Source organism: Cnephaeus nilssonii (genome assembly GCF_951640355.1).
Source record: "Cnephaeus nilssonii genome assembly, chromosome: 5".
In the NCBI taxonomy this organism is placed as follows: domain Eukaryota; kingdom Metazoa; phylum Chordata; class Mammalia; order Chiroptera; family Vespertilionidae; genus Cnephaeus; species Cnephaeus nilssonii.
This window is the reverse complement of record NC_137076.1, coordinates 19,004,961-19,030,800: the sequence shown is the minus strand read 5'-3', so window position 1 is coordinate 19,030,800 and position 25,840 is coordinate 19,004,961. Positions and strand designations below refer to the sequence as shown.

Sequence of the window (25,840 nt, the reverse complement as noted above, 5' to 3'; positions counted from 1 at the left end):
TCTGGGATGTTCAGATTGTTCAGGCCTGGATCAAGCCTCTCCTGAGAAGGGGAGGACTACAGGTCCCAGGAAATAGTGTGGGTGCTCCCCAGAAGGGAGACAAGACAGGCACAACAGGTCCACTATTCAACTATCTGGATAATGAGCAACAGTGAAAAAAGTTTACCAGATAGATTCTCAGTTCCATATGAGATTAAAATGGCCTTACTGAGCAACAGCTTTCCTTCCCATAGCATTTACTGGGGGCACCCTTGTGCCAGGATCCTGTGATGAAACACACTGACTCAACATCACACCAGCCTGGAAGGGGTTCTCCCATTTTGCAGATGGGAAAACTAAGGCCCAGAGCCCCAAGGCACGACCTCCTGGCTCCGCGAGACTGCAAACAGGCGTCGCAGAGCTAGAGGCGGGAGCTGGTAATTAAATTTGCGGGCTAATGGAGGCCTCTTCAGCCGTGGGCACCTCCAAGTCACCGGGTCGTAGCTCCGCCTCCTTCAGCAAGCTGTGTCCGCGTTTCCCCGTTTTGAGACCAGAAAATGGTACACCCTCCAGGCTCTACCTGAGCACCACTCGAGGTCGCGGACCTGGGTGGGCACTGAAGCTTGAATCCCCAAGTGTGCCATGCAGGTGCGACGCGGGGCAGCCTGGCTGGGTACCCTACGGGGCACCCGGGCACTGAGCCCAGAGCCCAGGGGCGGGGCGGCGCGTGCGCACAAGGTCACCGCGGGAAGTTTGAAACTGTCAGGCTGGGGGACAGCGCGGGCATGGGCGCCTCGGCGGAGCTGGCTTGGCGACTGCGGGCAGCGCTGCAGGAGGAGGAGCTGCAGTGAGGACGGGACTGGGGCGGGCGGGCCGGGGCTGGGGGCGAGGGTGGCGGTCCACTCTGACCCCGTGATCGCAGGGCTGTGGAGGAGCTGCTGCACCGCGGCGCGGACCCCAACCTGGTGCTAGCGGATGGCGCGGCCGCTGTCCACCTGGCGGCGGGGGCCCGGCACCCACGCGCTCTGCGCTGCCTCAAGGCTCTGCTGTGCCGAGGCGGGGACCCCAACGTTCGGTGAGGCGGGTCTGGTCTGGTCCCTGAGCGGGGCATTCCCCGTAGGGAAGGGGTCTCCCCGGTCGGAAGGCGTGGCCTCAGAGTCCCAGAGAGTGCACCCCACGTTCCCAGGGTGGGGATTCGGTACCCCCGGGAGGAGCTTGTAGAACTAGGGGAGGGATCCTGAGAGCCCAAGGGCGAGGGCTAGGGTCCCAGAATGAGGGTGGGGGGTGGGGTGGCGCTGAGGCCAAAACGGGGATCCAAGTTTCGGGTCCAGGGGTAGAATCTCTAGGGTCAGAGAGCAGGGATTTGAGTCCCAGGCTGAGGGCGTTAAGATCTAGATTCCGAGGATGCCTCAGGCTGGAGGGTGGAGATGGGGGACAGAGATCGAGTACAGGCCTCCACTCCTGCCCCAGATCGGCCGAGGCGCTGACACCGCTGCACGTGGCCGCCGCCTGGGGCTGTAGCCGCAGCCTGGAGCTGCTGCTGAGCCAGGGAGCGGACCCCCGGCTGCTCGACCAGGTGAGGGCCCTGGAGGAGCGGAAGGGCAGACCTGGAGAGCGGGAGGAAGGGAGGAAAGAGGGCGTCGGGTGCCCCCTGTTGATGGCGCCGCTGCAGGATGGACTCCGGCCACTGGACCTGGCAGAACAACAGGGGCACCAGGACTGTGTGCGCGTCCTGAGGGAGCTCCCAAAGCTGACCAGGACCCCTCCCCGGACCCGGTCAGAGACCCAGGAGCCGGAGCCTAAGCCCTGCGGTGAGTGAGGCCTGGGCGGAGGCAGGGGCTTGGCCTGTGGACCGGCTTATCCTGTCTCTCACTGATGTGCACCGTCTCCCGCTGGTTCTGACGGTCTCATGTCCAGTGTCCCTGGTCAGCTCTCTCTGCCTTCACTCATTCTCTCTTTTCCCTTAGACTCCAGCCACCTGCTGCTGATCCAACTCCCATCTCTGGCTTCCCCCACCCTGCTCTCTGACCCCAACTCTCATCCTCAGCTCCAGGCTCAGCCCTCAAGGGAAAGAAGCTAGATGCCAGCCCCTCTGGATCTCCCCGTGTGATGCTGGACTGCACAGGACTGGGCGGAAGCGACAGCAGGGACCTGGACCTGAAGGCTAGCCCTGGACCCTCCAGCCTCCTTGCCTGCCCTGAAGCTGCTGACAAGGATGGCAGCTCGGAGTCCTCCCCCGGGGGCTGGGACTGCAGCTCCGATGCCTCCTTTGTCACAGCAGTTGAGGCTTCTGGAGCCAAGGACCCAGCCCCCCGGACGTACCCCTGGGCTGGGCCATTGCCCAGGCAGCAACTCCTGCCTCATATCCGGCCATCCCAGAGGGTGCTGAAGTCTCCGGACACCCCGCCGCTGGAACATGGAGCCGTCATGACGAGCAAGGAGGCCGAATTAAAGGCCCTTCTACAGGCCCTGACTCTGACCTCCGCCTCCCACTCGTCCCTCCCAGATAGGAGCCCAGCCCACAACCCCCCTCCGGAACCGAAACCACTGCCTGGACCCCTGGACTTCCACTTCCTAACAGATGACCAATCGTCCCTTGACGGTGAGGTGGGCGCCCTCTGGCTGACAGAGGAGGAGGCGCATTCCACAGGAGGCAGGGACCCAGTCCCCTCTTGCGGGTGTCTGCCAGTCCTGTCTGACCTGGAACTGCTGCAAAGGCTCCGGGCTCTTGGTGAGAGCCCAGGCCCCGTCACGCCCTTCACCCGCCCACATTACCTCCGACGACTCGAAGAAGCCCAGGCTGCTACTGGTTAGTCCCTTCTGGGCATCCGGAGTCCCCGGAGACTCCCAGCTCTCGGTGCCACTTCCCTCTTCATCTCTGGGAACCACCCCTTCCTCTGCCTCTCTTGACTCAGTTTCCCCTCCCAGGCCCAGACTTTTCGGGGCACAGCCCAGAGCTGACTGAGGCCCTGAGGACAGGCCGAATCCCAGACGCCCAGGCAGATGAGGATGCACTTGCCCGGCAGTTTGAGCAGCCGGATCCCAGCAGAAGGTGGCGGGAGGGGGTAGTGAAGTCCAGTTTCACGTACCTGCTGCTGGACCCCAGGTATTCAGAAGTGGGAGCTGGAAATTCTGGGTCGGTTCCTACATGCTGCATGTCCTCAGGAGGGGAGCTGGCCCCTCTCTCTGGTCATAAGCTTCGTCTAGAAAAGGCAGGTGGAACTCATTCAAGCTGCTGAGTGTCTTTGGGCGCTGCCTTATAAAATGGGGGCCACCGGACGTGGGTTGTATGTACCCTGTGAGCTTAGAGATTTTCTCTAGGGCTACTCTTGTCACGTTTCCCTCTCTGAGCCAAGCCTTTTCATCCAGGGAGACTCGGAACCTGCCAGCACGAGCCTCCTCACTGACTCCAGCCGAATGCCTTCGGACTTTTGTCCACGCCATCTTCTACGTGGGCAAGGGAACACGGGCCCGGCCAAATGCTCACCTCTGGGAGGCCCTTGGCTACCGTGGGAGGTCAGGAAAACAGGTATGAGGATAAGCACCAGGGTCAGGGCAGGGACAGCCAGGCCGCGGGCAGGTAGAGGAAGGAGGGAATTGGGAGGCAGACCCCTGACTTTGCCCCGGCCCCCTAGGCCTGCCCCAAAGTGCGCCGGATCTTGGACATTTGGGCGAGTGGTCGTGGTGTGGTGTCCCTGCATTGCTTCCAGCATGTGGTCGCTGTGGAGGCTTACACTCGAGAGGCGTGTCTTGTGGATGCTCTAGGTGGGTGCCTGGCTTGTGGGGTGGGGGTCACAGGAAGGGCCTTGCTCTACCAATTCCCTCACCCCTTCCCTCTCAGGGCTGTTAATTTGTTCAATGAGTAATTATTGAGCACCAGTGATGTACCTGCATATGCACATATTTTGCTCCATGGGTTTATCCCTGCTTAAGGGGAATACACAGTGGGTTCGCTGTCACATTTCTCTACCTGGAATTCACCGAGGCTAGAGGCTACCCCTGTGACCTCACTCCCAATCTCTCCAGGGATCCAGACACTGACCAACCAGAAACAAGGACACTGCTATGGAGTGGTGGCGAGCTGGTCACCCACCCGCCGCCGCCGCCTGGGAGTGCATCTGTTGCATCGTGCCCTCCTTGTCTTCCTGGCTGAGGGTGAGCGAGAGTTGCGACCTCAAGACATCCAGGCCTGTGGCTGAGCACTGGGAAGCTGCCCATCCGGGCTGGGTAGAGGTCAGGGCGTTTGAACGTTCCAGCTGCCCTGTGCTGAAAGCAGCCCTCCCTCTCCAGTTCTAGAAGGCTGGTGGGGATGAGAAGCAGGGAAGATCTCCCCCTCAAGCTAAGGGAGGACGCTGTCACAGATGGAACTGCTGGAGAGGTCGTGAACCCCCCATCATGGGAGGAGAACAAGTGGACCAGAAGGTTCTTTGAAACGTTTGGTACTTTGGAACTTGCCAGGGCTTTGGCAGTTTGGGCCTGACTGTGTAGACAAAGTCCACGTTCATCTTCCAGGCACAGGGACCCGCACTGTGGGCTGGGAGCTTCCTCAGCTGCATGAAGGGCATCTACCCAGTTGGAGAGCTGGGTCCTGCTGCTGCCAGCTGGGGTGCCTCAGACCAATAACTTGCCTGTCTGAGCCTCAGTTTCCTCAGTAGGGACAGTGAGGTCCTACCTCAGGGGATTGTGGGGATTGGATGTGACTCAGAGGCCTGCACTGAGCCAGAGGTGACTCAGGTGGAAAGTCTCCTGGGTAAGGGAAGTGCCCTGATGTTCTCCAGGTGCCACCTGTGGATGGGGATAGGTCAGGGCTATAGGGAGCTTGTGGGTTGTAGGTATAAGACACCAGCCCTGGGGGTCACTGTGCCACGCCAGCTTCCTGGCATTGCTTCTCTGAGCCTGTTTCTTCCGCCATGAAATGGGACCAATAGCCCCAAGTTCTGGTGGTGCGCTGTGATTTCAGATTAGGCACATTTGCAAAGAGTTTCAGTAAAATGCCAGGCTGTGGCGCTGGTGAGGTGTTGGCGGGATCATTTGAGTTTTCCAGTTGTTTCTTCAGAGTGTCCAGTGCGGTTAGGGACTTGGGGAAATCTGCTGCACATTGGTGTCACTGTCTACTCCTCATCGCAGCTTCAGCTGGCCAGGTTCTGCAGGGCCGGCTCTGACCTGGACGGAGGTTCACCTACTTAGGTTCCTCCGCTTTGGAGCTCATGAGGCGACACCCCCCCACACCCCGCCTCCCCTCCGAGCCTCTAGAGGGGGCCTGGACTCTCCCGTTTTAATGGAACTGAAGAAACCTCTGCCTGAGCTGAGCAGCTTCCCAAACACCAAGTCTCCTGATAAAGTGACAGCAATTAAAACAGTGTGTCATCTACCCAGGAATTCACAGACAGGTCGCTAGGAAAGAATCCAGAGACCTCCAAAGTCCCCAAAGAGATGGGATTTGTCTAACAGTTTCCCAACCCCTGCTCCACTGATTCTCGGAGCCCAGTTCCTTTGGGGGTGGGGGCTGTCCTGTGCATTGCAAGGGGTCAGGAGGCACCCCTGGACTCCACCCACGAGGTGTCGCTATCGCCCTCCACCTCCCAGATGTGGTAAAACTGTCTCCAGAATTTCCCGCGGGACAGCTGTGCCCCTGGTGAGAGTCACTGGACTAAAGTGGCTCATAAACCAGTGGGGAAAGGACCCAACAGGCAGTAACCAAGGGGGCAGGTGTCCCCTCCCACCATCCTCACAAACCACCAGTGTACCTAGATATACAAACATTAGGGTGGCCGAAACCGGTTTGGCTCAGTGGATAGAGCGTCGGCCTGCGGACTCAAGGGTCCCAGGTTCGATTCCGGTCAAGGGCATGTACCTTGGTTGCGGGCACATCCCCAGTGGGGGGCGTGCAGGAGGCAGCTGATCGATGTTTCTCTCTCATCGATGTTTCTGGCTCTCTATCCCTCTCCCTTCCTCTCTGTAAAAAATCAATAAAATATATTTTTTAAAAAAACAAAACAAAACATTAGGGTAAAATATAGAGGAACAAGAGCATGGCCATGGGGCAGGGAAATCCTGCAAGACAGAAAATGATGTGGTGGATTCAAAACAAATATCTTCATGACAAAAGCCACCCTAAACCAAGTTGGAAGATTAAATGGGACAGCAAGAGGCACCGACTTGCTGTGTGACTTGGGGTGAAGGGGATTCAGTGAACTGATAGGTGTCAGGCACTCAGCACGGGGCCTTGTATACAGTTGGCACTCCATTATGGCTCCTCTAATCCCATGCGACATCCAGTGATCCTCACCTTAGCCTCCATATGGACCTCTTCCTCCCCTACAGCGACAAGGAGTTCATCCCCTGACTCTCCTCCTTCTGCGCTGGGAATACTGCCCAAGCACCCGTGTTCTAAGGAGGAAGGGGAAATTGGGGGAGCAATCCTGGAAGGGCAGGCACCTGCATCAGCCCAATTTGCAGATGGGGAAACTGAGGCTCAGGGGAACCCCCCCCCCCCCCTGCCCTCTGGTCACCCAGCACAGGTCCGGAGGCTTGGATTGTCACTTCTTTTTATTGAGTTACAGGTTGAGATGTGCAGGTTCTGTGGTGCCAGTGCCCCCGTCCCTGCCCCCTTAGACAACAAAAGCTACCAACGCCAGGGAATGGGAGTGGAGGGGTCTTGGGTAATGGGGCGCCCCCTCCTCCCAGGGTCTCTGGATTAAGCATGGCTAACATGTAAGACAATGGGGTGGGTGTCGCCTCAACCATGACCATGGCCTTGGCTTTGTTGGGCAGGGGGCTTCTGTACAAGGTCATCCTCTACGAGAGTTCCTGCTACAGGCAGGATGGGCCCCATATTGGTTGGGCCCCACAGGATGCAAGCGGAGGAGCGTGTGTGTGTCCACCTGGCTCCCTGGAATGCCACGCCCAGCCCAGCCGGCCTAGGGGCGTCTCCCCAGGCTGACCCCGCCCACCAGAGTTAAGGGCCTGCCCAGATCTCCTGGCTGCAGACCCAGCAGCGCAGGCTCCTGCTCTTCCTCAAAGCCCTGCTGGCCCAGCAGCTACTTCTTCTCAGGAGGCGCAGTCAGGACAGTAGGCGGGGGCTCGGGCTCCCAGAGCAGAAATTCATGGAGCAACGTGTTGACCGTCTCTGGACACTCCAGCATCACCATGTGGCTGCCTTCATCGATGAGCTTCAGGAAGGCCAGCAGCAGGATCTGTAGGGGATAAAGGCTCAGGGCGCACGCCGCTGGCGGCTCTGTGACTCCTCGCTAGCCACCCCCGGCTTGCAGCACTGGGAAGGCCCTCCTGAAGTCTACCTCACTGCTGCACTTTCACACCAGGGGGAGCCGGAGGGCAGCCTGTCACCCTGCTGGAGCCCAACTCAGGGCTTCCCAGCCCCAGCACTACTGACTTCTGGGGCCTGATTTGTCTTTGCTGGAAGGCCATCCTGTTTCTTGCAGGGTGTTAAGCAGCATTCCCGGCCTCCACCAGCAGAGGCCAGTAGCACCTCCCCACCTCTCCACCCCTAACGCAACAACCAAAAAAGTCTGCAGGCATTTCCAGGTTTCCCTTGGGGCCGGGGAAACTTCAATCCTCGCTGGTTAAGAACTGCTGGTCCAGAGCTATGCCAAGTGCTAATGATCCTAAGACCTGCCTGGCCTGCTCTCCCAGAGTTTTGTAGCCCACCCGACTCACTGGTCACTTATACGAATCCCAGCTGTAAAGCGCGCCTTTTTATGTGCATAATCCTAGTAGCTGGGCAGGGCAGCCCTACTTTCTGGATTTCTCAACGCTAAGCTCCCATGTCCCTGGGGCTGAAAAACACGGCTGAGTCTCCCTGGGGTGCACAAGGAGGGTTGGGGGTACAGTGGCCAACGTGCTGAGCCCCTACCTCAGCCATGCGCTGGTCTTCTTCCACCGGAACAAACTTGTCATGCATGCCATGGACGAGCAGGACAGGCACGGTAAGCTCAGCATGATAGACCTCGTCGCCCTCGGGCCAGTACTGGCCGCTCATCATGGCTCGCAGCACGAAGGACGACACATTGAATGCATTGCCCTCCTTCAGTAGCTGCTTCTCTTTGGCCCCTTGGCGGGCGAAGCCAGCCCTGGTGGTAGGGACGCACTGTTGGGAGTCCTTGTGCCATTGGCCCACCAAGGGTGTCTCCCCCACGCCAGCCCCAGCCATACAGTTTCCCCTCCCACACAACACAGGGAGGTGCCAGGGTCTGCCAGGACTGGGGTCACTCACTTGAGGAAGCTCCACGCCAGGCAGGGGGACAGGCAGTGCAGGACACACGTGGGCATGTTGAAGATGGAGCAGAAGCTGGGCTCCAGTGCCGTGGGGCCCCCGCCGTTGATCATGATGACCTTATGCACCAGGTCTGGGTACTCATGCGCCAGGAACGTACAGAAAGAGACACTGCCCAGTGGGGAGGTGGGGTTGAAGGGTGGTGGTCAGAAGGGTGCAGACAGTGAGGGGGTTAATGTACACCCCTTACCCAGAGGCAGGTCCATGAAGGCCAAGATTTTCCCCCTAGGGCCCATGGACATTGCGTGGGGACGAGGGATGGGTTGGGCATTTGAATGTTCTGAAATTGTGAGGTGTGTGTGTGTGTTGAGAGTCTAACTAGGGCAGAATATATATATATATATATATATATATATATATATATATATATATATATATATTCTGAACTTAGAACTTTCAATAGATCCCCAAGGTACCATGAACTCCAAAGGGGTAAGAGTTACCTATTGCCAGTTGTTGGGAAAGCAATCTGATTGAACAAACCCTTTGGCTGCCCAGAGAAAATCACTGTGTCCTGTGTCCCCCTTCCCTCCGGTGTGCCACATCTGCCTGCCTTATGCAAGGTGGAAGGGTCTGCCCGAGGAGCCCCCTCGGTCAGCTCTTCATTCCTTCTAAGGGTGACCACTTGTTTTTGTAAACTAAACTTACAATTTTGTAAATTTATAAAATATTTAGTAAAATTTTATGGGAACAGAGCCATCCCACTTGTTTACAATTATGGCTGCTTTCCTGCTATGACATTAGAGTTGTGAAGTTACAACAGAGACTGGTGGATGATTCACAAACCTAAAGTATTTACTATCTGGCCCTTTAAGAAAAAGTTTGCCAGTCTCTACTATAAAAAGGGATGATGGGACAGGCAGAAGTTGGGTGGACCTGACTGTGCCAGTGACTCACTGAATGCCCTTGGGCAGAATGCTTAGCCTCTGAGCCTCCATCTCCACACGTGTGAAAAAGTAACTATGCTGACCTCATAGCATTGTTATGGGATCACAGGAGCTAGCGTGGATGAGTGATCATTTAATTGGAGAAATCATTTAGCATAAGCATCCACTTTGGGGGTTGTTATCCTATAAACAAATAAGAGCTGTTATCTCCCAGCCTGGCTTCCTTTCTTTCAGAAGTTTACGTAACACTTCTTTTTCTTGTCTAATTGCATAGGCTACAACCACTAAAACAATTATTCTCAACCTGGCTGGCTGATTGGATTCTGCCTTTCCTTCTGGATAAAGGAGGGAGTGGTACCACTTGACAGTGATCAGGCACCCAGGCCCAGAGCCTTCCATAGAGTGAACTCTCATCTAAATGCTAGATGGTTACCCTGGCCGGCTTGGTTCAGTGGATAGAGTGTCAGCCTGCAGACTGAAGGGTCCCAGGTTCAGTTCCGGCCAAGGGCACATGCCTGGGTTGCGGGCTCGATCCCCAGTGGGGGGCGTGCAGGAGGCAGCTAATCCATGATTCTCTCTCATCATTGATGTTTCTATCTCTCTCTCTCCTCCCTTCCTCTCTGAAATCAATAAAATATATTTATTGAAAAAAATAAAAATAAATAAATACTAGATGGTATTATCTATCACTCCTTTAAGGGAGAGTGAATTACAGCAAACTGTGCCTTGTAAAGAGAATTTATGCGATTCCAATTAGCCCTTCCTTGGGGCCCTTGGGATCTCCAGGGCAAGCAATTTTTGAACTTAGTGGAAGACACTGGTTCTCAGCCAGGGGTAATTCTGCCCACCAGGGGAACTTTGGCAGCATCTGAAGACGTTTTTGTCATGATCATCACTAGACCATGTGCCAGTGGTATCTAGTGGGTAGAGGTCAGAGATGCGGCTAACCATCCTACAGGGCGCGTGAAAGCCCCTCACAGAAAAGAATTACTGGACCAAAAATGTCAACAGTGAGAAACACTGCTTTAAAACAACAGCACTGATGGTAGGAATCCCTGCCTTGTTGCAGATGTTAATAGGATTTTTTCAATGAGGAAAATCAGTGTTTTGTGATGGGGGTGTCCAGTATCTGTCAGCCCCCACCCCTTACCTCCACCTCCCCATCCTCCCCCCCCCCCCCCCGTTGGCTCACCCGTAGGAATGCCCAATGAGCACATTTCGCTTCTTGGCATAGCGCTTGAAGATGGCGCGCATGTCCTCTGCCAGCGCATAGAAGGTATAGGCTGCAGCCACCTGGGGCGCCGAGCTGGCCCCATGACCGGCCAGGTCCGGAGCCACCACCTCATAGCCCAGGCGCACGAAGAAGTCCAGCTGCTCCTTCCAGATGGCCAGGGAGCCGCCAACACCATGGATGAAAAAGAGCACCACGTCGGCCTGTGTGCCCTTGCAGCTGGTGATACGCTTCTCACAGTCAATGTGGATGGTCCTCTTGGGGCGCCGGGCTCGCCGCCGCCGCCCGCCACTGCCACTCCCAGCACTGACTGGGCCCGAGCGGCCATCGCTGCCTGACGGGTCTGCCAGCTCCACCTCTAGAGCGGCCGGAGGCTCCCCGGAGCCATTCTGCCCAAGCAGGAGGTCAGCTCTTGGTGCCCGGCCCAGGTTCTCCACCAGTAACCTCCCGTTACGGTACACAGTGATTCGGCGCTGGCACCGCACCAAGCCAGACCGGTCCCCCTGCGCTGTATCAGGTGGTGGTGGAGGTGGGCTTGGAGCTGGAGCAGGTCCAGCGTGCTTCACCCGCAGCACGCGGCCAGGCTTGACCTCCACGAAGGTGTAGCCATCGCTGGACTCAACACTCTCCAGTGGCCCCACTGCATTAGGTGGTGCACCCAGGAGACAGCAGAAGATCCCCTCGGTCACCCCGGTCAGCATGGTGTGACCTGTGAGTGGGGAAGACAGCTGAGGGGTCCTAGAAGCTGCCCCCTCACCATCCACTTCCCACACCTGGAGCACAAGTCACCCTGGGAGGCTCCATCTAGGCTCCAGTTTATGGAGGATCAGGGCCAGCCAAGCACCAATATGTTCGTTCTGTCTGGCCCAGCCGGCATGGCTCAGGGGTTGAGCATCAACCTATGAACCAGGAGGTCATGGTTGGATTCCTGGTCAGGGCACATGTCCGGGTTGCAGGCTCGATTCCCCAGTGCGGGGTGTGCAGGAGGCAGCCAATCAATGATCCTTTCTCATCATTGATGTTTCTCTCTTTCCTTCTCCCTTCCTCTCCGAAATCAATAAAAATATTTTTTTAAAAAGAAAGAAAGAAAGCCCTAGCTGGTTTGGCTCAGTGGGTAGAGCACCGATCTACGGACTGAAGAGTCCCAAGTTCAATTCCAGTCAAGGGCACATGCCCAGGTTGCCTGCTCGATCCCCAGTGGGGGGTTGTGCAGGAGGCAGCCAATCGATGCTTCTCTCATCATTGATGTTTCTATCTCTCTCTCCCTCTCCCTTCCCCTCTGAAAGCAATAAAAATATATTTAAAAAAAAGAAAAGAAAAGAAAGAAAAAGAAAGATGTTCTGTCTGGTCAGCGCCTGCATGGTGGTTGGCCATTCTGGTCTATGCTGGAGAGTAAGGACCTGACTATGGCAGGCCCAAGAGGCATTTATAGGGGAGGTGGTGTAGTCAGGTGGACCTTCCTGGAATGGGGGGGGGGGGGGGGGGGCACTATGGCCCAGTCCGGAGGATCTCCCCCAGCTCAGATTTAAAGCAGTTATGGTTTCCTAAGCCCATTCATTCATTTATTAATCCATTCACACATGCACTCTTCCATTAACTCTCTGTCACTGAGCTAGCATGTTCTGTGGGTCTCTGAAGGCACCTGAAAATGCCCCAATCCCAAGTCTCTAAACCTGGCTCCTGAAGGGACAAGGTTTGGGACTGAGCTCCAGAGGCTTTGTTCATATCTCTCCAAGACCATGGGGCGCTGGATCTGTTTCACAGAAGGACAAGCTGAGGCTCCAACCCTGGATTCTGGGGGTCTGATACACAACCCCTAATGGTGGAGATGAAGGTGGAGAAGGCAGTGTTCTGCCTGGGGGCTTCCAGGTCTCCATCCTGTTCCCTGGGCCATCTCTCCCGTGTCCATGGCAACCACAGGCCGTTACATAACTCAAGGGGGATATGGGCACATCACACCCCCATTGTCTCTAGGGCCTGGAGATGGGACCAGCCCCTCCCCCACTCCCATCCTTGGCGCCGCGGGGATAACGATTGCCGCCGAAGGCCCTCGGTGACCCATACTTGCTGATGGAAGGGGAGCAGGCCGCACCCCCCACTTCTGGCGGGTCCCAACCCCAGATTGCAGAGGGGGACACCGATGCGCCACGCCAGCCCCCCTCCCTAATGCCAGGCCCCTACCCCCCGAGTGCCTATCAGCACTGTGGCGGGGTCAAGGCCACGGGGGCTCCACGACTTCCTAAGAACCCCAGCGCGGACTTTGTGGACACCCCCTCCGAAGTGGAAGCCCCGGAGGCCTCAATATCCCCCTCCCAGGGCCCACTCCCCGCTCACCTCATCGAGGGCTCCGGGCCCGGGGCAGGGCGGAGGGGTCCCGGGCGGAGAAGCCAGCGTCTGCCTGCAGGAGCCGTTTACATGTTGGCGCGGGGTCGGGCCGGGCGCGTCTACGCGGGACGGCGCGGGTCTGGAATGGTGGTCAACGAGGGGGCATCCCACCGCTGCTGAGCAAACCGGCCCTTTAAGTGTCTCCCCGGGGGGGCGGAGCCGCGCGCCGACCGACGGGCCCCTCCGCCAATCGCAGCTGCGGACTGACCTGCCCTAGTTAGACCATCAATCGGAAGCGGCATCTCGGAATGGGGGCGGGCTGCAACTGCCCAGCCGCTTCAGGGGCTTGCAGAGGTGGAAGGAGGTTTGGGGCCTGGCCCCGGGCCGAGAAGGGGTCGCTAGTTGGTGCTGGAGGAGCTCAAGGAGGCGGGGCCTGGAGCCCCCTCGCTGCTAATAGGATCCTCTCGGCCAGCCCCTGCCTCCGAACTGCCCGGTCCCCTCCAAACGAAGCCCCAGGCCCTTCTCTCTGTGCTGACCTTTCCCTGTAGAGACTTCCAGATCTTTACAATTTCAGGTGGGGAAACTGAGGCGCATAAAAGGCACAAGGTCACAAGACTAGTGGAGGAGGGTGGGCAGAGATGGGATTTGGATCCACGCTTGTATGATTCTAAGTCCTGGAAATGTATTCCTTAAACCTTTAAACAGAAGTCTTGGCGCTATGGGTAATTAGGGAATTGGAGTTCTCCAGATGGGCCACTTTAACCAGTGACTCTGTGGTCCCGGCTGGAGTCAGAGAGCCCAGGGTCCAAATCCACCCTCTGCCCTTTGCAGATATATGACCCCGGGCAAGTTGCTTCCCTGAGACTCCATTTATTTATCTATGCAATTAATCTCCTCGTGAGTTCTCTATGCAGGTAAAACAGCTCGGTAAGCGCTCGATACTTTATTGGCATTATTGTACTGGTGTAGTATTGTAGTGGTTTGCTAAATGACAATGCAGGTAAGATGGGCTTCAGAGGACAAGGGGTTAACCATTCCTCGTCCATTCCCAAGTCCTAAAATTTGCTGCCAGAGCTGGATTAGGTCCAGCCACCCACTCCTGCCCACTTAGAGTGCTTCTGGGATAATATCCGTGCAGCAAACACACACTCCCTCCCCAAGCTGGGAGAGGCTTGGGTGCCGGCAGGGACTCAGCCCCAAGCCTGGCCCTGGAGGGGCCCCGGGCTTCTGGAAGAGTGTGGGGAGAGTTACGTGGGGGCAGATTTGGGCCAGAGAGAGGAGCAGCATTTAGGGATACAATATCAGAGAAAGGGTTTTTTAAAAGATGAATAGGAGAGTACCAGGCAGGGGAGGGCATGGCTGAAAGTTAGGGTGTGTTCACATGTCTGCCAGAAGAGCTGAGTGTTTTCCCTGGGACAGTGGGGATATATATATATTGATTTCAGAGAGGAAGAGAGAGGGAATGAGAGATAGAAACATCAACGATGAGAGAGAAGCATCGATTGGCTGCCTCCTGCATGCCCTACACTGGGGATGGAGCCTGCAACCCCAGCATGTGCCCTGACCAGGAATCAAACCTTGACCTCCTGGTTCATAGGTCCACGCTCAACCACTGAGGCACAGATCTGAGTATTTGAAAAATCCTGGCCTGGTGGCTCGGTTGGTTAGAGTGTTGTCCTGTGCAACAAAAGGTTTTGGGTTCCAGGGCACTTCCAGGAGGCAACCGATTGATGTTTCTCTCACCTCTCTCTCTCATATATATATCTCCATATCCTCAGGTGAGGATTTAAAAAAAAATTTTTTTTTTTTAAAGTTCTAGAGCTCCAATGGGGGCACCGCCAAGGACAAGCTTGCAACTTTACTGGAAACTGGATCGCGGAGAGGAGCAGGGATCACCCCTCGGACATCAGCCAACTCGAACTCAGGCCTCCTGGGCTTAACGCCAAGGGGCGGAGACTTGGCTGCGACCAGGGGAAAGCTGCCAGCCAACTGTGTACCATCTGCCGGGCTCCCGATGGACGTGGGAGGTTCAACTAGCCATTTCCTGCAGCTGTCACCAGCTGTGCCACCGCCACCCCGGGGTACCCTCGGCCAGTGGACTGGAGGAACTACAACTCCCAGCAGATCGCGGGACATAACGAGCAAGCCTAAGAAGTGCGGTTCGCCAGCTCCTACTGGTCCACACGAGAAGCTGCACACACCTGCGGGTACGGCCGCTCACGCCTTTGGCACGCAGGAAGGAGAACTACAATCTCGGAGGCCCCCGCGGCAAGGGGGTTAGAGAAACTACATTTCCCAGAAGTCTCCGTTCCGCAGCTGCGGAGCCTGTGGTTTTCGGAATAGCTGACGCGGACGGGCCGCGTGATCCGAGGGTAGACATGGCTCTCTTGGGCAGATCCCTGAGTCGCCAGTTGGGTCCCGTCAGTAGGGCTATACAGGATGTCAGGTGAGTCCTCAGGGGGGTTAGGCTGGTGTCGGGGGGCTGGGGCCAGCTGTTTACCGACCACACGACTTGCCAGTGCCTTGCGCAGTTCCTGAGCGCCTTTTGCATTTAGGCTCAGTCCCTGCGTGGATCGGGAGCCCAGGCTGAGAGAGGTTGAGCGCCGAGCCAAAGTCACACAGCGCCCGCTCTGACCTTTCTCGCCGTCTCTCTGCCCTTGCAGGTGGCTCCAGCCCCAGACCTTGTTGCGGCTACCCGATGCCTGGGGACTCCTCACCATGCAGCCGAGCCGGGGCAAGGCGCGCGGGAACGAGTACCAGCCGAGCAACATCAAACGCAAGCACAAGCACGGCTGGATCAAGCGCTTGAGCACACCGGCCGGTGTCCAGGTCATCCTTCGCCGCATGCTCAAGGGCCGGAAATCGCTGAGCCATTGAGCGCGACGCTGCCTCTGAGACTGCCCCCTCCCATTAAAGCCTTTCCCTCGCTTCAGACCTCTCCTGCCGCAGTTTTTGTGAGGAGGTTGGATGACTCAGACACGAGTGCTCCTCCCGTTGTGGGGTTGGCCCAGGGCAAAAGTCTGGGGTTGGACTGCAAAGGGGAATAGGAAGTCAGGATCCAACATAATGGCAACAGTCCACGGAATAGTACAGTGAACCTCGTTGTGTACCCACCCATTTCTGACCACCAATTACCTACAGTCCATCCTGCTCCCTCCTGTTTTTTTTTTTTAAATATATTTTATTGATTTTTTTACAGAGAGGAAGGGAGAAGGATAGAGAGTTAGAAACATCGATGAGAGAGAAACATCGATCAGCTGCCTCCTGCACACCTCCTACTGGGGATGTGCCCGCAACCAAGGTACATGCCCTTGACCGGAATCGAACCTGGGACCCTTGAGTCCGCAGGCCGACGCTCTATCCACTGAGCCAAACCGGCCCGGGCCCTCCTGTTTTTTTTTAAAAAAATATATTTTATTGATTTTTTTACAGAGAGGAAGGGAGAAGGATAGAGAGTTAGAAACATCAATGAGAGAGAAACATCGATCAGCTGCCTCCTGCACACCTCCTACTGGGGATGTGCCCACAACCAAGGTACATGCCCTTGACTGGAATCGAACCTGGGACCTTTCAGCCCGCAGGCCGAAGCTCCATCCACTGAGCCAAACAGGTTAGGGCTGTTTTTTGTTTTTTGTTTTTTTTTAAAGCAAATCTCAGGCATGGTATTATTTCTTATGTAAATATTTAAGAATGCATTTCTCCAAGATAAAGCCCTTTAAAACATAATCACAAAATTTCTCACACTTAGAAAAAGTAATTCCTTAATATCATTAAATGTCTAAATTGTCACTTGTCTTACACGTCACGACTTTTAAGAGGTCTGAGAAAGCTTGTAGGGGAGTGGGAAGGGTTTGAATGCTCCACCTGCCCCTGGGGAACGTGCCACATGACCCTCAGCAAGACCTTAGCCCTCTGAGGCTCATTTGGCTCCTATAAAATAAGGCATTTCTTCTTTGCTCTGTTCTTAGAGTAATACTTACGAGCTTCCACTCAGTAACTTATTCCGTATTTCCTATGTATTGGGTCCTGTCCTCACCAGGCTGTCACTTGAGGGGTGGGTGGTTGGGGCCTGATTTGTACCCAGCCAGTCTGGACACAGCAAAGTCAGGGCTATGGGAGCCCAGAGAAGGCGCCTGACTTGGCTTTGGGAAAAATGCAGTCGGACAGATTCCTGGAGGAGGTAGCAGGGTCTAGAAAGGACCCAAAGGGAGAGGGGACTGGACAGTGTCAGGATAAAAGCTGGACAAGGGAGGCTGGAGGGGCTTAAAATTTGGAGCCCAGGAGGTGGGACTGGATCCTTGAGGGCTGGGGAGCCATGGGAAGTGTTTGAACAAGAAAGTCTGATTTGTGAGTTCAAAGACTTTCCAAGAACTAGTGCGGGAGCTGTTTAGATATGCCGAAACCCCGGGGAGGCTGGGAGTGTTATGGTGGTCCCCCCGTCTTCCGGGGCTGCTGTGGGAACCCGATAAGACATCATATGAAAAAGCGTAGTAAACTAGAAAGAGGAAACACTGGCTGAAGGTCCAGGAGTTGCGGACTGCAAATCCCAAGAGGCTTCGGGGGTGCGGCCTCCGCCCACTTCCGGATTTTATTGCCCTATCGCTTCCAAGTCCCGGGCGGGGTTTTGCTCCTTCAACCGAACTTGACCACGAAGAGAGGCGTGGCAACCAATGCGTCCGTGACTTATCCGTACCTGGCCAATGTGAGCGCGCAGAGACCGTATATCCTGGGGCGGGGCTAGAGGATGGACCAATGACGGGAGGGCGACGCCGCCATCAGGGCAGGCTGTAGCGTGGCTGGAAGTTACTGTGCGGCGGCGGCTAAGAAGGCGGCTGTGGTGGCGGCGGCGGTGGCTGAGGCAGTAGCTGAGGCGGCGACAGAGGAAGCAGAAGATGGTAAGGGCGGCCGCCAGGCCCGTGCTACCCCTTCGCTCCACAAAATGGCGCCGCGGGCCCACCCACCTCCAATAATTCCCGAATCCCCCACCTCCCTGCCAGGCCCTTCTGGCCCGGCCCCGCCCCTCTCTCTGACCTATGGCCTTCGACCCCTGGGTCCTGCCGAGAGCTTCCTGCTGACCCCTCCCTGGCTTCTCCGATCCCGACCCCACCTAGGATTCTAGGCCCGGACACCTCATTCATTTCCGGGTCCCGGGTCCCCTGAAATCGCCTGGGGTGGGGATGGGGTCCCCTGAGGTTCCCCAGCCCTAGCCTCGTCCTCTGCGCGCCGGGCCTTGGGCCGCTCCTGTTCAGTAGGGAGTGGGAGGCACGTCTGGGCATCAGGGCGGGGGAGGGGGCTTCACATCGTGACATGCGGGGCTTTGTCGCCAAAGGAAGTGCGACATCGCAGACTGTTCTGGTCCCCAGAGCCCTGACCCCACCTCCGCCATTCAGGGCCCTGACCTGCCCTCAAGGGGGAGCAACTTCATCTCTCCGATCCCCAGACCCGCTTCCTGGTAAATGTGAACAGCCGTAGTCCAGGCCTCAGGGTTGTGACAATTTAGGGAATTGACATCATAAAGGGTTTAAGACAATGAACAGTTAACAGATAAGCTGTGTGGTTCAGGGTGGGTGACATTCTCTCCTACCTGTCTTCACATTTTGAAGTGGGGATAATGCCACCTGGTAGTTGGGAGTTTAAAATCCCCTTTGGGCCGTTTGCTCATCCTGGATTTGGGTATGGTGATTCTTGGGGGTTAGGTTCCCCAACCTGTAAAGTGGGATGGTGACCCAGCTTCAGAGTTGGGTCACCCCACCTGCCACTATTTGGCATCCCCAGGGCTGACGGGGTGATGGAAGCTTTTGTCTGGATAAGTCAAAAACCCCAGGGCCCCAGCCCACAAATCACAGTTCTTGGGATGGGGCATGGGATGGGCAAAAGAAGACATCTGGTCAGGCAGGAGATGGGAAAGTGGGTTCCTAGAGTGTGGGTACCCAAGCCTGGGTGTTCTTTTTTTAAAAAAATATATTTTTATTGATTTTAGAGAGGAAGGGAGAGGGATAGAGAGATAGAAACATCAATGATGAGAGAGAATCATTGATCGGCTGCCTCCTGCACACCCCCCACTGGGGATGGAGCCTGCAACCCAGGCATGTGCCCTTGGCTGGAATCGAACCTTCAGTGCACAGGCCGACGCTCTATCCACTGAGCCAAACCGGCTAGGGCGAGCCTGGGTGTTCTTGGTTTGTCACTGCAGCCTCATGGCCCACACCCAGTCCGTAACAGGGCTCTGCTGGCTCCGCCTCCAGAACACATCCTGAATCTGTCCTGGGTCCCCACCGCGGTCCCGGACTGCCATCTCCTGCCTTGTTGCCTGCCCCAGTGTCGTCTCCTTTCTGGTCTCCTTGCTTCCATCCGCCCCCCCCCCCCCCCCCCGGCCCGGCAGATCGCAATTTACCTGAAACTAGAGGGAGTTTTTTTAAAAATATATATTTTACTGATTTTTTACAGAGAGGAAGGGAGAGGGATAGAGAGTTAGAAACATCGATGAGAGAGAAACATCAATCAGCTGCCTCCTGCACACCCCCCACTGGGGATGTGCCTGCAACCAAGGTACATGCCCTTGACCGGAATCGAACCTGGGACCTTTCAGTCCACAGGCCGACGCTCTATCCACTGAGCCAAACTGGTTTCGGCTAGAGGGAGTTTTTGAAGATGGAAATCAGATCCTAACACTTTTCTAACTTGAAAAATTCTCCAGGGTCTTCCTTTTGTAACCAGATGAAGCCCCAGCCGCCAGGCCCCCTGCCCACCTCTGTGATCTCATCTCCACTCTGTACTCCTTCCTTGAGCTCCAGCCACACTGGCCTTGTTTTCACGTTCTTACACGCCAAGTCCCTCCCACCGTGTGCCTTTGCACGTGCTGTTCTGCTGCTTGGGATGCTCTTCCTCCTGTGAGCATCACCTCCTCGGGGCCGCGTTGTGACTGTGGCCTCAGTGTCTCTCTTCTCTTTGCACACCACTTCTTTTCCTCCTCTTGCTGTGGTTGGGTTACTGTTGGGCTCCTCAAAAGGGGGTTGACACGCAGATGTTCAGTGAATGTTTGCTGAGGCAGTGGATGGCTTCTGGGCCCAGCTGTGGCTGGGATTTGTCTGGCTGAGGTGAGGATTTCTCCCTGTGTCTGAGGCCTTGTTTTTCTGCGAAGCTGACAGGACGTACAGGCAGAATCCTGTCCTCATACATTTACTCGGCACAAATGCATTGATGCTAACAGGTGCCTTCTAGGGGGCTCTGTGCAAAGCTCTTTCCCTGTGTTGTCTTATTGAGACTCAGAACAACGCTGGGAGGGGGCCCTGCCTTGACCCCCAGTTCACTGGAGAGGCTGCCAGATCACACAGCCCGGGAGGAGCCCAGCCAGGACTGAGTGCAAGCCTGAGGCTCCCGTGTCTCTCACCACTCTTGCTGGCCCCATGTGAGCCCCTCAGGCTCAGGGTGGAGTTAGCCCTGCCGTACCCTCTGCCCTTAGGGGGGTGCCAGTCCAGTGAAGGAGGTGGACAAGTAGACAGATGCCCTCCTTGGGGTATGAAAGTGGCTCTGGCAGAGGCCCCTGAGGTGTGTGGCGAGGGAAGGGGCGGGAGGGGTTGGTGAGGTAGGTAGAGAGGTTGGCAGGTGTTTCCCACATGGAGAAAAGAGGAGCATTCCTAGTTGGTGCACAGTATGGGCTGAAGGTGTGTGTGGCAGGAGGCCAGTGAGGACCAAGCCCAGCCAGAGCTGTGGGAGGCTTTGAGCCAGGACTCCGCATGCTTCAAGTCTCGGTGCTGTATCATAGCGGCCCTCCCTAACTCCCCTAACTCCCCCTTCCCCCTCGAAGATCAGCAGACGTACTCTCCACTGTCTTGGGCCTCACGCATCACATTGTACCCTGTCCTCAGGGCCATTTTGCATTCACTGTGCAGCTCTGGTCCATGCCTGCGTCCCCTGCATTGGGTGCTCCTAGGGCCAAGAGCAGGTCTGCTGGGCCCTCTCAGTGCCCTGGTGCAGGCCTGCCACATAGTAGGAGCTGAAGAAAGCCTGGTCTGGCTGCATGAAGCTGGACCCCTAGTCTCAGGCCGAGGTGGGACAGGGGTCCTGGGTAAGGGAAGGCAGGGTTGAGGGGCTTTGAGCTGGCTTTGGAGGAGTAGGTCACCCAGATGAGAGAGCCACCTCCAGGGAGGCTTGTCCACATTCCAGCATCCCTGGCGGGCTTGTCCCACCCAAGGTCTCATTGGGGCTCCCCCAGAGGTGAGGACACCTGCTCCTGCCTGCCCCAGATGGTGGGGCAGATCTGAACAGCGCTTCCCCAAGGGTGCGGCATCTAGGCTCAGGCATGGGGATGGACAGTGCCTCCCCCCCGCCCCCCAGGGGATGGTTATTATAGCCTCTTGGGGCTCTGAGCCCTTGGATTTCAGACAGGAAAACTGAGCTACTGGCATGTCACACAACAGGAGCTTGGCTTCTGAGGTTGGGCAAACCTGGATTCAAATTGCCTTCCTCATTTTCTCGTTGGGGCCAGATGAGTGCCATGTGACCTTTCTGCCTCAGTTTCCTCATCCTGTGATAGAGATTCCAGATCGGGAAGCTCCTGGCCCAGGGCAGGCCATGTGGGAAACCCCTTCCGGGCTGTCCCTTCCAGGCATGATGGCAGTGCTGCACTCCTGCTCTACTGGGCAGTCCCTCCCTGCCCACAGCTCTTGGCCTTTATTTCTCCCCTTGCACACCCATGCTCTTGTGCCTCAGTTTCCTGAGGTGGACATGCCCTCATTGACCTTTATTTATCCATCTTGTGGTTGAGTCTTGTCCCTCCTGCCCCCAGAGTCAGGGTCCTCCTGCTCCAGAGCCATCGCCCTTGCTTGCTCAGCTGACCCTAGAGTGTCAGGGACAAAGGACTTTTCAAGAGTTGGGCAGTGAATGAATTCTGTTGCTGGCTCCCCAGCACCTTGTGGGCCTGAGTCTCTGCCCCAGGCAGCGGGTGGCAGGGAGGAACAGCCTGCTCTCTCTGTCTCTGGCCTTCACCCTGGGAGGCCTCCCCTCTTCATGGGGAAGCCATTAGGTGGGGGTACCCCAGGAGCAGCTCCTGAGCTGACTCCAAGCTGCACAGAGCCTTAGGGAAAGTCCAGCCAACTTGAAAAACCTGACGCTAACATATTGAAGTTGGATTTCTGAGTTTTCTTGGAATTCAGAATCTTGGGTTTCCAGTTCTGTGTCGTGGCAGCCTGTGTCCTGGTCATCCTGTCCCCTTCACCCAGGCCTCTAGTCCCCACCCCCATTTATTGTCATGCTGGCCCATGGGTTTCTTGGGGTGGACAAGCCAGGGTGTCTATTAAAGGTGAATAAATGGAGACAAGACCGGGAGTTTAACATTCAACAAGCATAGAGGACAGATCTACAGTTGGATGGGCCTGGTCTGACCCCCCAACCTGCTGCTTGCTTCTGGTATGACTTTAAACAAATGGTCCGTGCTCTCTGAGCCTCAGTTTCCCCACCCCTTGCCAGGGCACAGCTCTGTTGTAAGGACTCTGAGGTAGAATGTGCACTTCCCCTGGGGTTGGTTGCTTTTCTCTGGTTATTGCAGTGTACACATCAACTCAAGCATGTCTTCCGGGAAACGTACAACAGATCAGAAAGAGGGAAACTGGAAGTCGCTGGAAGCCCCGTCCACCACCGCAGGTGCTCCAGGGCAGGCCCCTGCAGGGTTTATCACTTACCATTTTTTCTGTCTTTCAGGCAGATTTTTTGAAAGGACTGCCAGTCTACAACAAAAGCAATTTTAGTCGATTTCATGCTGACTCTGTGTGTAAAGCCTCGGTGAGTGCAGGTCCAGGGAGCTAGCGGGGAGAGGGGTTTGGGGGTAATGTGCACCACCCCAATCAGCATCTCACTAGGAACAGGGGCCGATCTTTAAGCCTGACCTCACCTAAGGTCTTCGTGCATCTTCTGATCTGTGTTGGAGGGTGGATGCCGAGTCAAGGGGTGAGGGGACCCTAGTCAACCTGCACTCCTAACCCACCTCTTCTGGACCCTCCCTCAGAATCGACGCCCCTCAGTCTACCTGCCCACGCGCGAGTACCCATCTGAACAGAGTAAGTGTTCTCTGTGTGACTAAGCTCATCCAGGATGCTAAGAGGAAAGGATGGAGGGTGGTGCAGGAGGTGTCTAGTGGGACAGTGGTCAGCTCCCAGACCTTGGGAGCAGTGGGAAGTGTGGCTTTCTCATAACCCTTCTCATCTCCACACTCTGGCATCCATATCCAGCCCCTTGTCTACCGCTCACTGACCCTCTCACCATCACCTGGCATCAAGTCAGATGTCCCCTGTCAGCTCCATGACACCCCGAAACGAGTACTATGGGTTAGGAACCCAGCCCAACCCGGGGTGGGCAGCATGGGGAGGGGTTGTTCAGGTGGAGGGGCCTGCAGGGAAGGGCGTGGAGCCTGCCGAGTGGGAGGTTACCATGGCCATGGTGTTTTATTTGAACCATGAAAAAGAATCCACATGGACCCAGCTGGTTGGCTTCTGTGGTCACTAGGGCTCAGCTATGTAGATCTGTGCTCCCAGTTGGCCTGGGAAGACACACACGTGAGTCTGCAGCCAGAGCTCCTCCCCGCTACAGGGTGGAAACCCGAATGCAGTAATGGACTCTGCATTTCTGAGAAAGAGGGACCCTAGAGCAGTTGGCTCGGGCCCCTGGAAGTAGCTTTGGGCTTAGGAGGGAAAACCCTGGGCTTCCTGAAATCTCCTAGGGTGGGGTACTGACTTGAGTGCCAGAAAGGCCACTCAGGGCAGAGATGGCCCTGGAGGCGAAGGAGGGATGAGCACTGTCCTGGGCGGGGCCATGCTGGCCAGGAGGGAGGCTGGGCCATCTGCAGCCGTCTCTCTGCAGCCTCTTCCTGCAACTTTGTCTTTCCTCCTCAGTCATTGTGACAGAAAAAACAAACATCCTTTTGCGCTACCTACATCAGCAATGGGACAAAAAGGTAAGGCACATGGGGTTTGGGTGCTGGGACTCAGGGGAAACACAGTGCCCAGCACAGGGGCTTTGAGTTGGGGAAGGACATGTGTCTGGGAGATGGGTCTTGAGGGCTGAATAGGAGTTTGATAGGCAATCCAGGAGAGGGAGCAGTGTTTCAGAGGAGGGAATGGCTGTGTAGAGGCTACAGAGCTCATGCTCAGGGATGGACAGGGGCTTGGCCAGCCATATCAAGGCTCAGGCATCTCCAAGGCCCAGCTCCCACAGCCTGCAGCCTGCACAGTCCAGGCAGCAGAATGATTCTAGTGTGATTATTTGGAATCTTTGTTTAGTGGTAAAAAATACACGTGATTAAAATCCAGGCCATACAAGAGGTTGTGGCTGCCATGGAAAGTCATCTCTCCTCCCCCTAAGAGACTGCCTTTTTAACATGCAGGATGTTTTTCTCTTTCTTTATTGAAAATCTCTACATGTTGTTGTTGTTGTTAAATATGTTTTTATTGACCTGACAGAGAGAGAGAGAGGAGCATCTATCGGCTGCCTCCTGCATGCCGCCTATTGGGGATCACACCTGCAACCGGGCATGTGCCCTGACCAGGAATTGAACTGGCATTCTCTCGGTGCTTGGGATGATGCTCAACCGAGCCACACCATCCAGGGCTCTACATGTTGTTGTTTTTTTCTTTTTAAATATATTTTATTGATTTTTTACAGAGAGGAAGGGAGAGGGATAGAGTCAGAAACATCGATGAGAGAGAAACATCGATCAGCTGCCTCCTGCACACCCCCCACTGGGGACGTGCCCGCAGCCAAGATACATGCCCCTGACCGGAATCGAACCCGGGACCTTTCAGTCCGCAGGCCGACGCTCTATCCACTGAGCGAAACTGGTTTTGACTACATGTTGTTTTATAACGAGCTCAGTTTGTTTTCTCACCTAACATTGAACATCTGGTAGCAACCTGCTCTGGGAAAGAGGAAGGGGGACCCCATGAAGTAACTGCTTAAAAAACGCAAGCTCCTTGCCCACACTGGCCCCTTCCTCAGCCCCACAGGCTTTAATTCTCCAAAGTGGGGAAAGCAGGTATTCCCACACTGGGGCCACTTTCCTCTTCTGTGGCCGTGCGTGGGCTCCTCCGAGGGCTCGCAGGCCCTCGGTGCTTCAGCAGAGTGCATCATTCCTCCGCGCGTTCTGGGCCATATGTGGTCATTGTGGACCACGGCGACTCCTTGCAGTGCCCGTCACAGGCCCAGAGCTCCAGGGGACTGGGGCTTAGTGGGGCAGGTCCGGTGGTGGGAGGGGCTGCCCAGCTAGGGCCCTGGGTTTACTGCCCTGCTCCAAGCTCATATCTGTGACCCCGGCAGCAGGATTTGGAGAAGTCGCCTAAGTGAAGTCTCAACAGCCCTTCTCCTTCCCTACCCCCCAGAACGCTGCCAAGAAGAGAGACCAGGAGCAAGTGGACCTCGAGGGCGAGAGCTCAGCGCCTCCCCGCAAGGTCGCACGGACCGACAGCCCAGACATGCACGAGGACACTTAAGACTGATGCTCCCCCATAGGTGCCTCCTGTCTTGTCTGCTCCTCACCCGCCTGCCGTGTGTAAGCATCCTGCCCACCCTCCCCACTGGTTCGCCTACCCACACCCCGCCATGCACACCACTTTCAACCTCATAGGAGCCGATGTATTTATTTTCCTTGAGTCTTTATTTATGCTGTAAAATGTATCGAGCGATGGTTAAAGGGGATGTCAGACCCAGTAGTGTGATGTTGGTAGATGCTTCTTGAAAAACAACATTGTTATTCATTACTCCACCCCACCCCAAACCCCCTCCTCCTGCTCCCCAGTCCTTCTCTGGAGAACCAGAGTGTGTCTTCGAGTGTCTAGAGATAAGCCCTGCTGCAGCTGGGTGACAGGGGTGGGGCCCTTCTTCCCGCTTCCTTCCCCTGGTCCGGCCTTAAAGACTTGGCCTTGACGCCCGTTCCACCGGGATCTATGCCGTGCCCGGACCCTGCTCTGAGAGTACGCCACAGGAAGAAGTCAACCCTTTCGGATCATTCTCTTAAGTCATTTTATCATGGACTGGTGCGTGCTCAGTGTCCACCCCAATAAAAGGATCTTTCCTACTTGATCTTGAGTCTTTGCTCCACGTGCCTCAGCCTCAGAGGATGGAGGCACTGAGAGTTGT

At 56.0% G+C, this 25,840-nt stretch overlaps 4 protein-coding genes across 6 annotated transcripts; 3 read left to right on the top strand and 1 right to left on the bottom strand.

The window, feature by feature from the left end:
* The first annotated feature begins 735 nt into the window (after positions 1-735).
* Positions 736-5,922, top strand: ANKLE1 (ankyrin repeat and LEM domain containing 1). Of its 2 annotated transcripts, none has more exons than XM_079772472.1 (9): positions 736-826; positions 902-1,054; positions 1,450-1,555; positions 1,652-1,790; positions 2,027-2,788; positions 2,908-3,085; positions 3,349-3,508; positions 3,615-3,744; positions 4,006-5,922. In XM_079772472.1, the coding sequence occupies exons 1-9, from the start codon at positions 765-767 to the stop codon at positions 4,176-4,178; spliced, it is 1,863 nt and encodes a 620-aa protein (XP_079628598.1). In that variant the 5' UTR covers positions 736-764; the 3' UTR covers positions 4,179-5,922. The 2 variants fall into 2 exon arrangements, with proteins under 2 accessions (XP_079628598.1, XP_079628597.1); XM_079772471.1 differs by having other exon boundaries at positions 757-826; positions 2,033-2,788.
* Positions 5,923-6,066: 144 nt separating this feature from the next.
* On the bottom strand, positions 6,067-12,925 carry ABHD8 (abhydrolase domain containing 8). Of its 2 annotated transcripts, none has more exons than XM_079772479.1 (5): positions 12,725-12,925; positions 10,352-11,289; positions 8,213-8,383; positions 7,853-8,069; positions 6,067-7,175 (listed from the first exon to the last, which is right to left on the bottom strand). In XM_079772479.1, the coding sequence occupies exons 2-5, from the start codon at positions 11,089-11,091 to the stop codon at positions 7,020-7,022; spliced, it is 1,284 nt and encodes a 427-aa protein (XP_079628605.1). In that variant the 5' UTR covers positions 11,092-11,289; positions 12,725-12,925; the 3' UTR covers positions 6,067-7,019. The 2 variants fall into 2 exon arrangements, with proteins under 2 accessions (XP_079628605.1, XP_079628604.1); XM_079772478.1 differs by having other exon boundaries at positions 6,068-7,175; positions 10,352-11,099.
* Positions 12,926-13,101: 176 nt separating this feature from the next.
* Positions 13,102-15,838, top strand: MRPL34 (mitochondrial ribosomal protein L34). Its single transcript, XM_079772491.1, has 3 exons — positions 13,102-13,289; positions 14,529-15,161; positions 15,379-15,838. Exons 2-3 carry the CDS (start codon positions 15,094-15,096, stop codon positions 15,590-15,592), a joined length of 282 nt encoding a protein of 93 aa, XP_079628617.1. The 5' UTR covers positions 13,102-13,289; positions 14,529-15,093; the 3' UTR covers positions 15,593-15,838.
* A 1,633-nt stretch (positions 15,839-17,471) lies between these two features.
* Positions 17,472-25,778, top strand: DDA1 (DET1 and DDB1 associated 1). The gene is made up of 5 exons (XM_079772490.1): positions 17,472-17,610; positions 22,415-22,495; positions 22,719-22,770; positions 23,602-23,663; positions 25,084-25,778. Exons 1-5 carry the CDS (start codon positions 17,608-17,610, stop codon positions 25,192-25,194), a joined length of 309 nt encoding a protein of 102 aa, XP_079628616.1. The 5' UTR covers positions 17,472-17,607; the 3' UTR covers positions 25,195-25,778.
* Positions 25,779-25,840: the final 62 nt, after the last annotated feature.

What these genes read in the sequence shown, in the direction of transcription:
- MRPL34 (XM_079772491.1), top strand. Translation starts at nt 15,094, where the DNA reads ATGGCTCTCTTGGGCAGATCCCTGAGTCGCCAGTTGGGTCCCGTCAGT. An exon ending in AGGGCTATACAGGATGTCAG is followed by an intron (nt 15,162 to 15,378) that starts GTGAGTCCTCAG and finishes CTGCCCTTGCAG; the next exon opens with GTGGCTCCAGCCCCAGACCT.
- DDA1 (XM_079772490.1), top strand. An exon ending in ACTCTGTGTGTAAAGCCTCG is followed by an intron (nt 22,496 to 22,718) that starts GTGAGTGCAGGT and finishes ACCCTCCCTCAG; the next exon opens with AATCGACGCCCCTCAGTCTA. An exon ending in CGAGTACCCATCTGAACAGA is followed by an intron (nt 22,771 to 23,601) that starts GTAAGTGTTCTC and finishes TTTCCTCCTCAG; the next exon opens with TCATTGTGACAGAAAAAACA.
- ANKLE1 (XM_079772472.1), top strand. Translation starts at nt 765, where the DNA reads ATGGGCGCCTCGGCGGAGCTGGCTTGGCGACTGCGGGCAGCGCTGCAG. An exon ending in TACCTGCTGCTGGACCCCAG is followed by an intron (nt 3,086 to 3,348) that starts GTATTCAGAAGT and finishes CTTTTCATCCAG; the next exon opens with GGAGACTCGGAACCTGCCAG. An exon ending in GTGTCTTGTGGATGCTCTAG is followed by an intron (nt 3,745 to 4,005) that starts GTGGGTGCCTGG and finishes CAATCTCTCCAG; the next exon opens with GGATCCAGACACTGACCAAC.
- ABHD8 (XM_079772479.1), bottom strand. Translation starts at nt 11,091, where the DNA reads ATGCTGACCGGGGTGACCGAGGGGATCTTCTGCTGTCTCCTGGGTGCA. An exon ending in CTGGCGTGGAGCTTCCTCAA is followed by an intron (nt 8,070 to 8,212) that starts GTGAGTGACCCC and finishes CCCTACCACCAG; the next exon opens with GGCTGGCTTCGCCCGCCAAG. An exon ending in AAGACCAGCGCATGGCTGAG is followed by an intron (nt 7,176 to 7,852) that starts GTAGGGGCTCAG and finishes TATCCCCTACAG; the next exon opens with ATCCTGCTGCTGGCCTTCCT.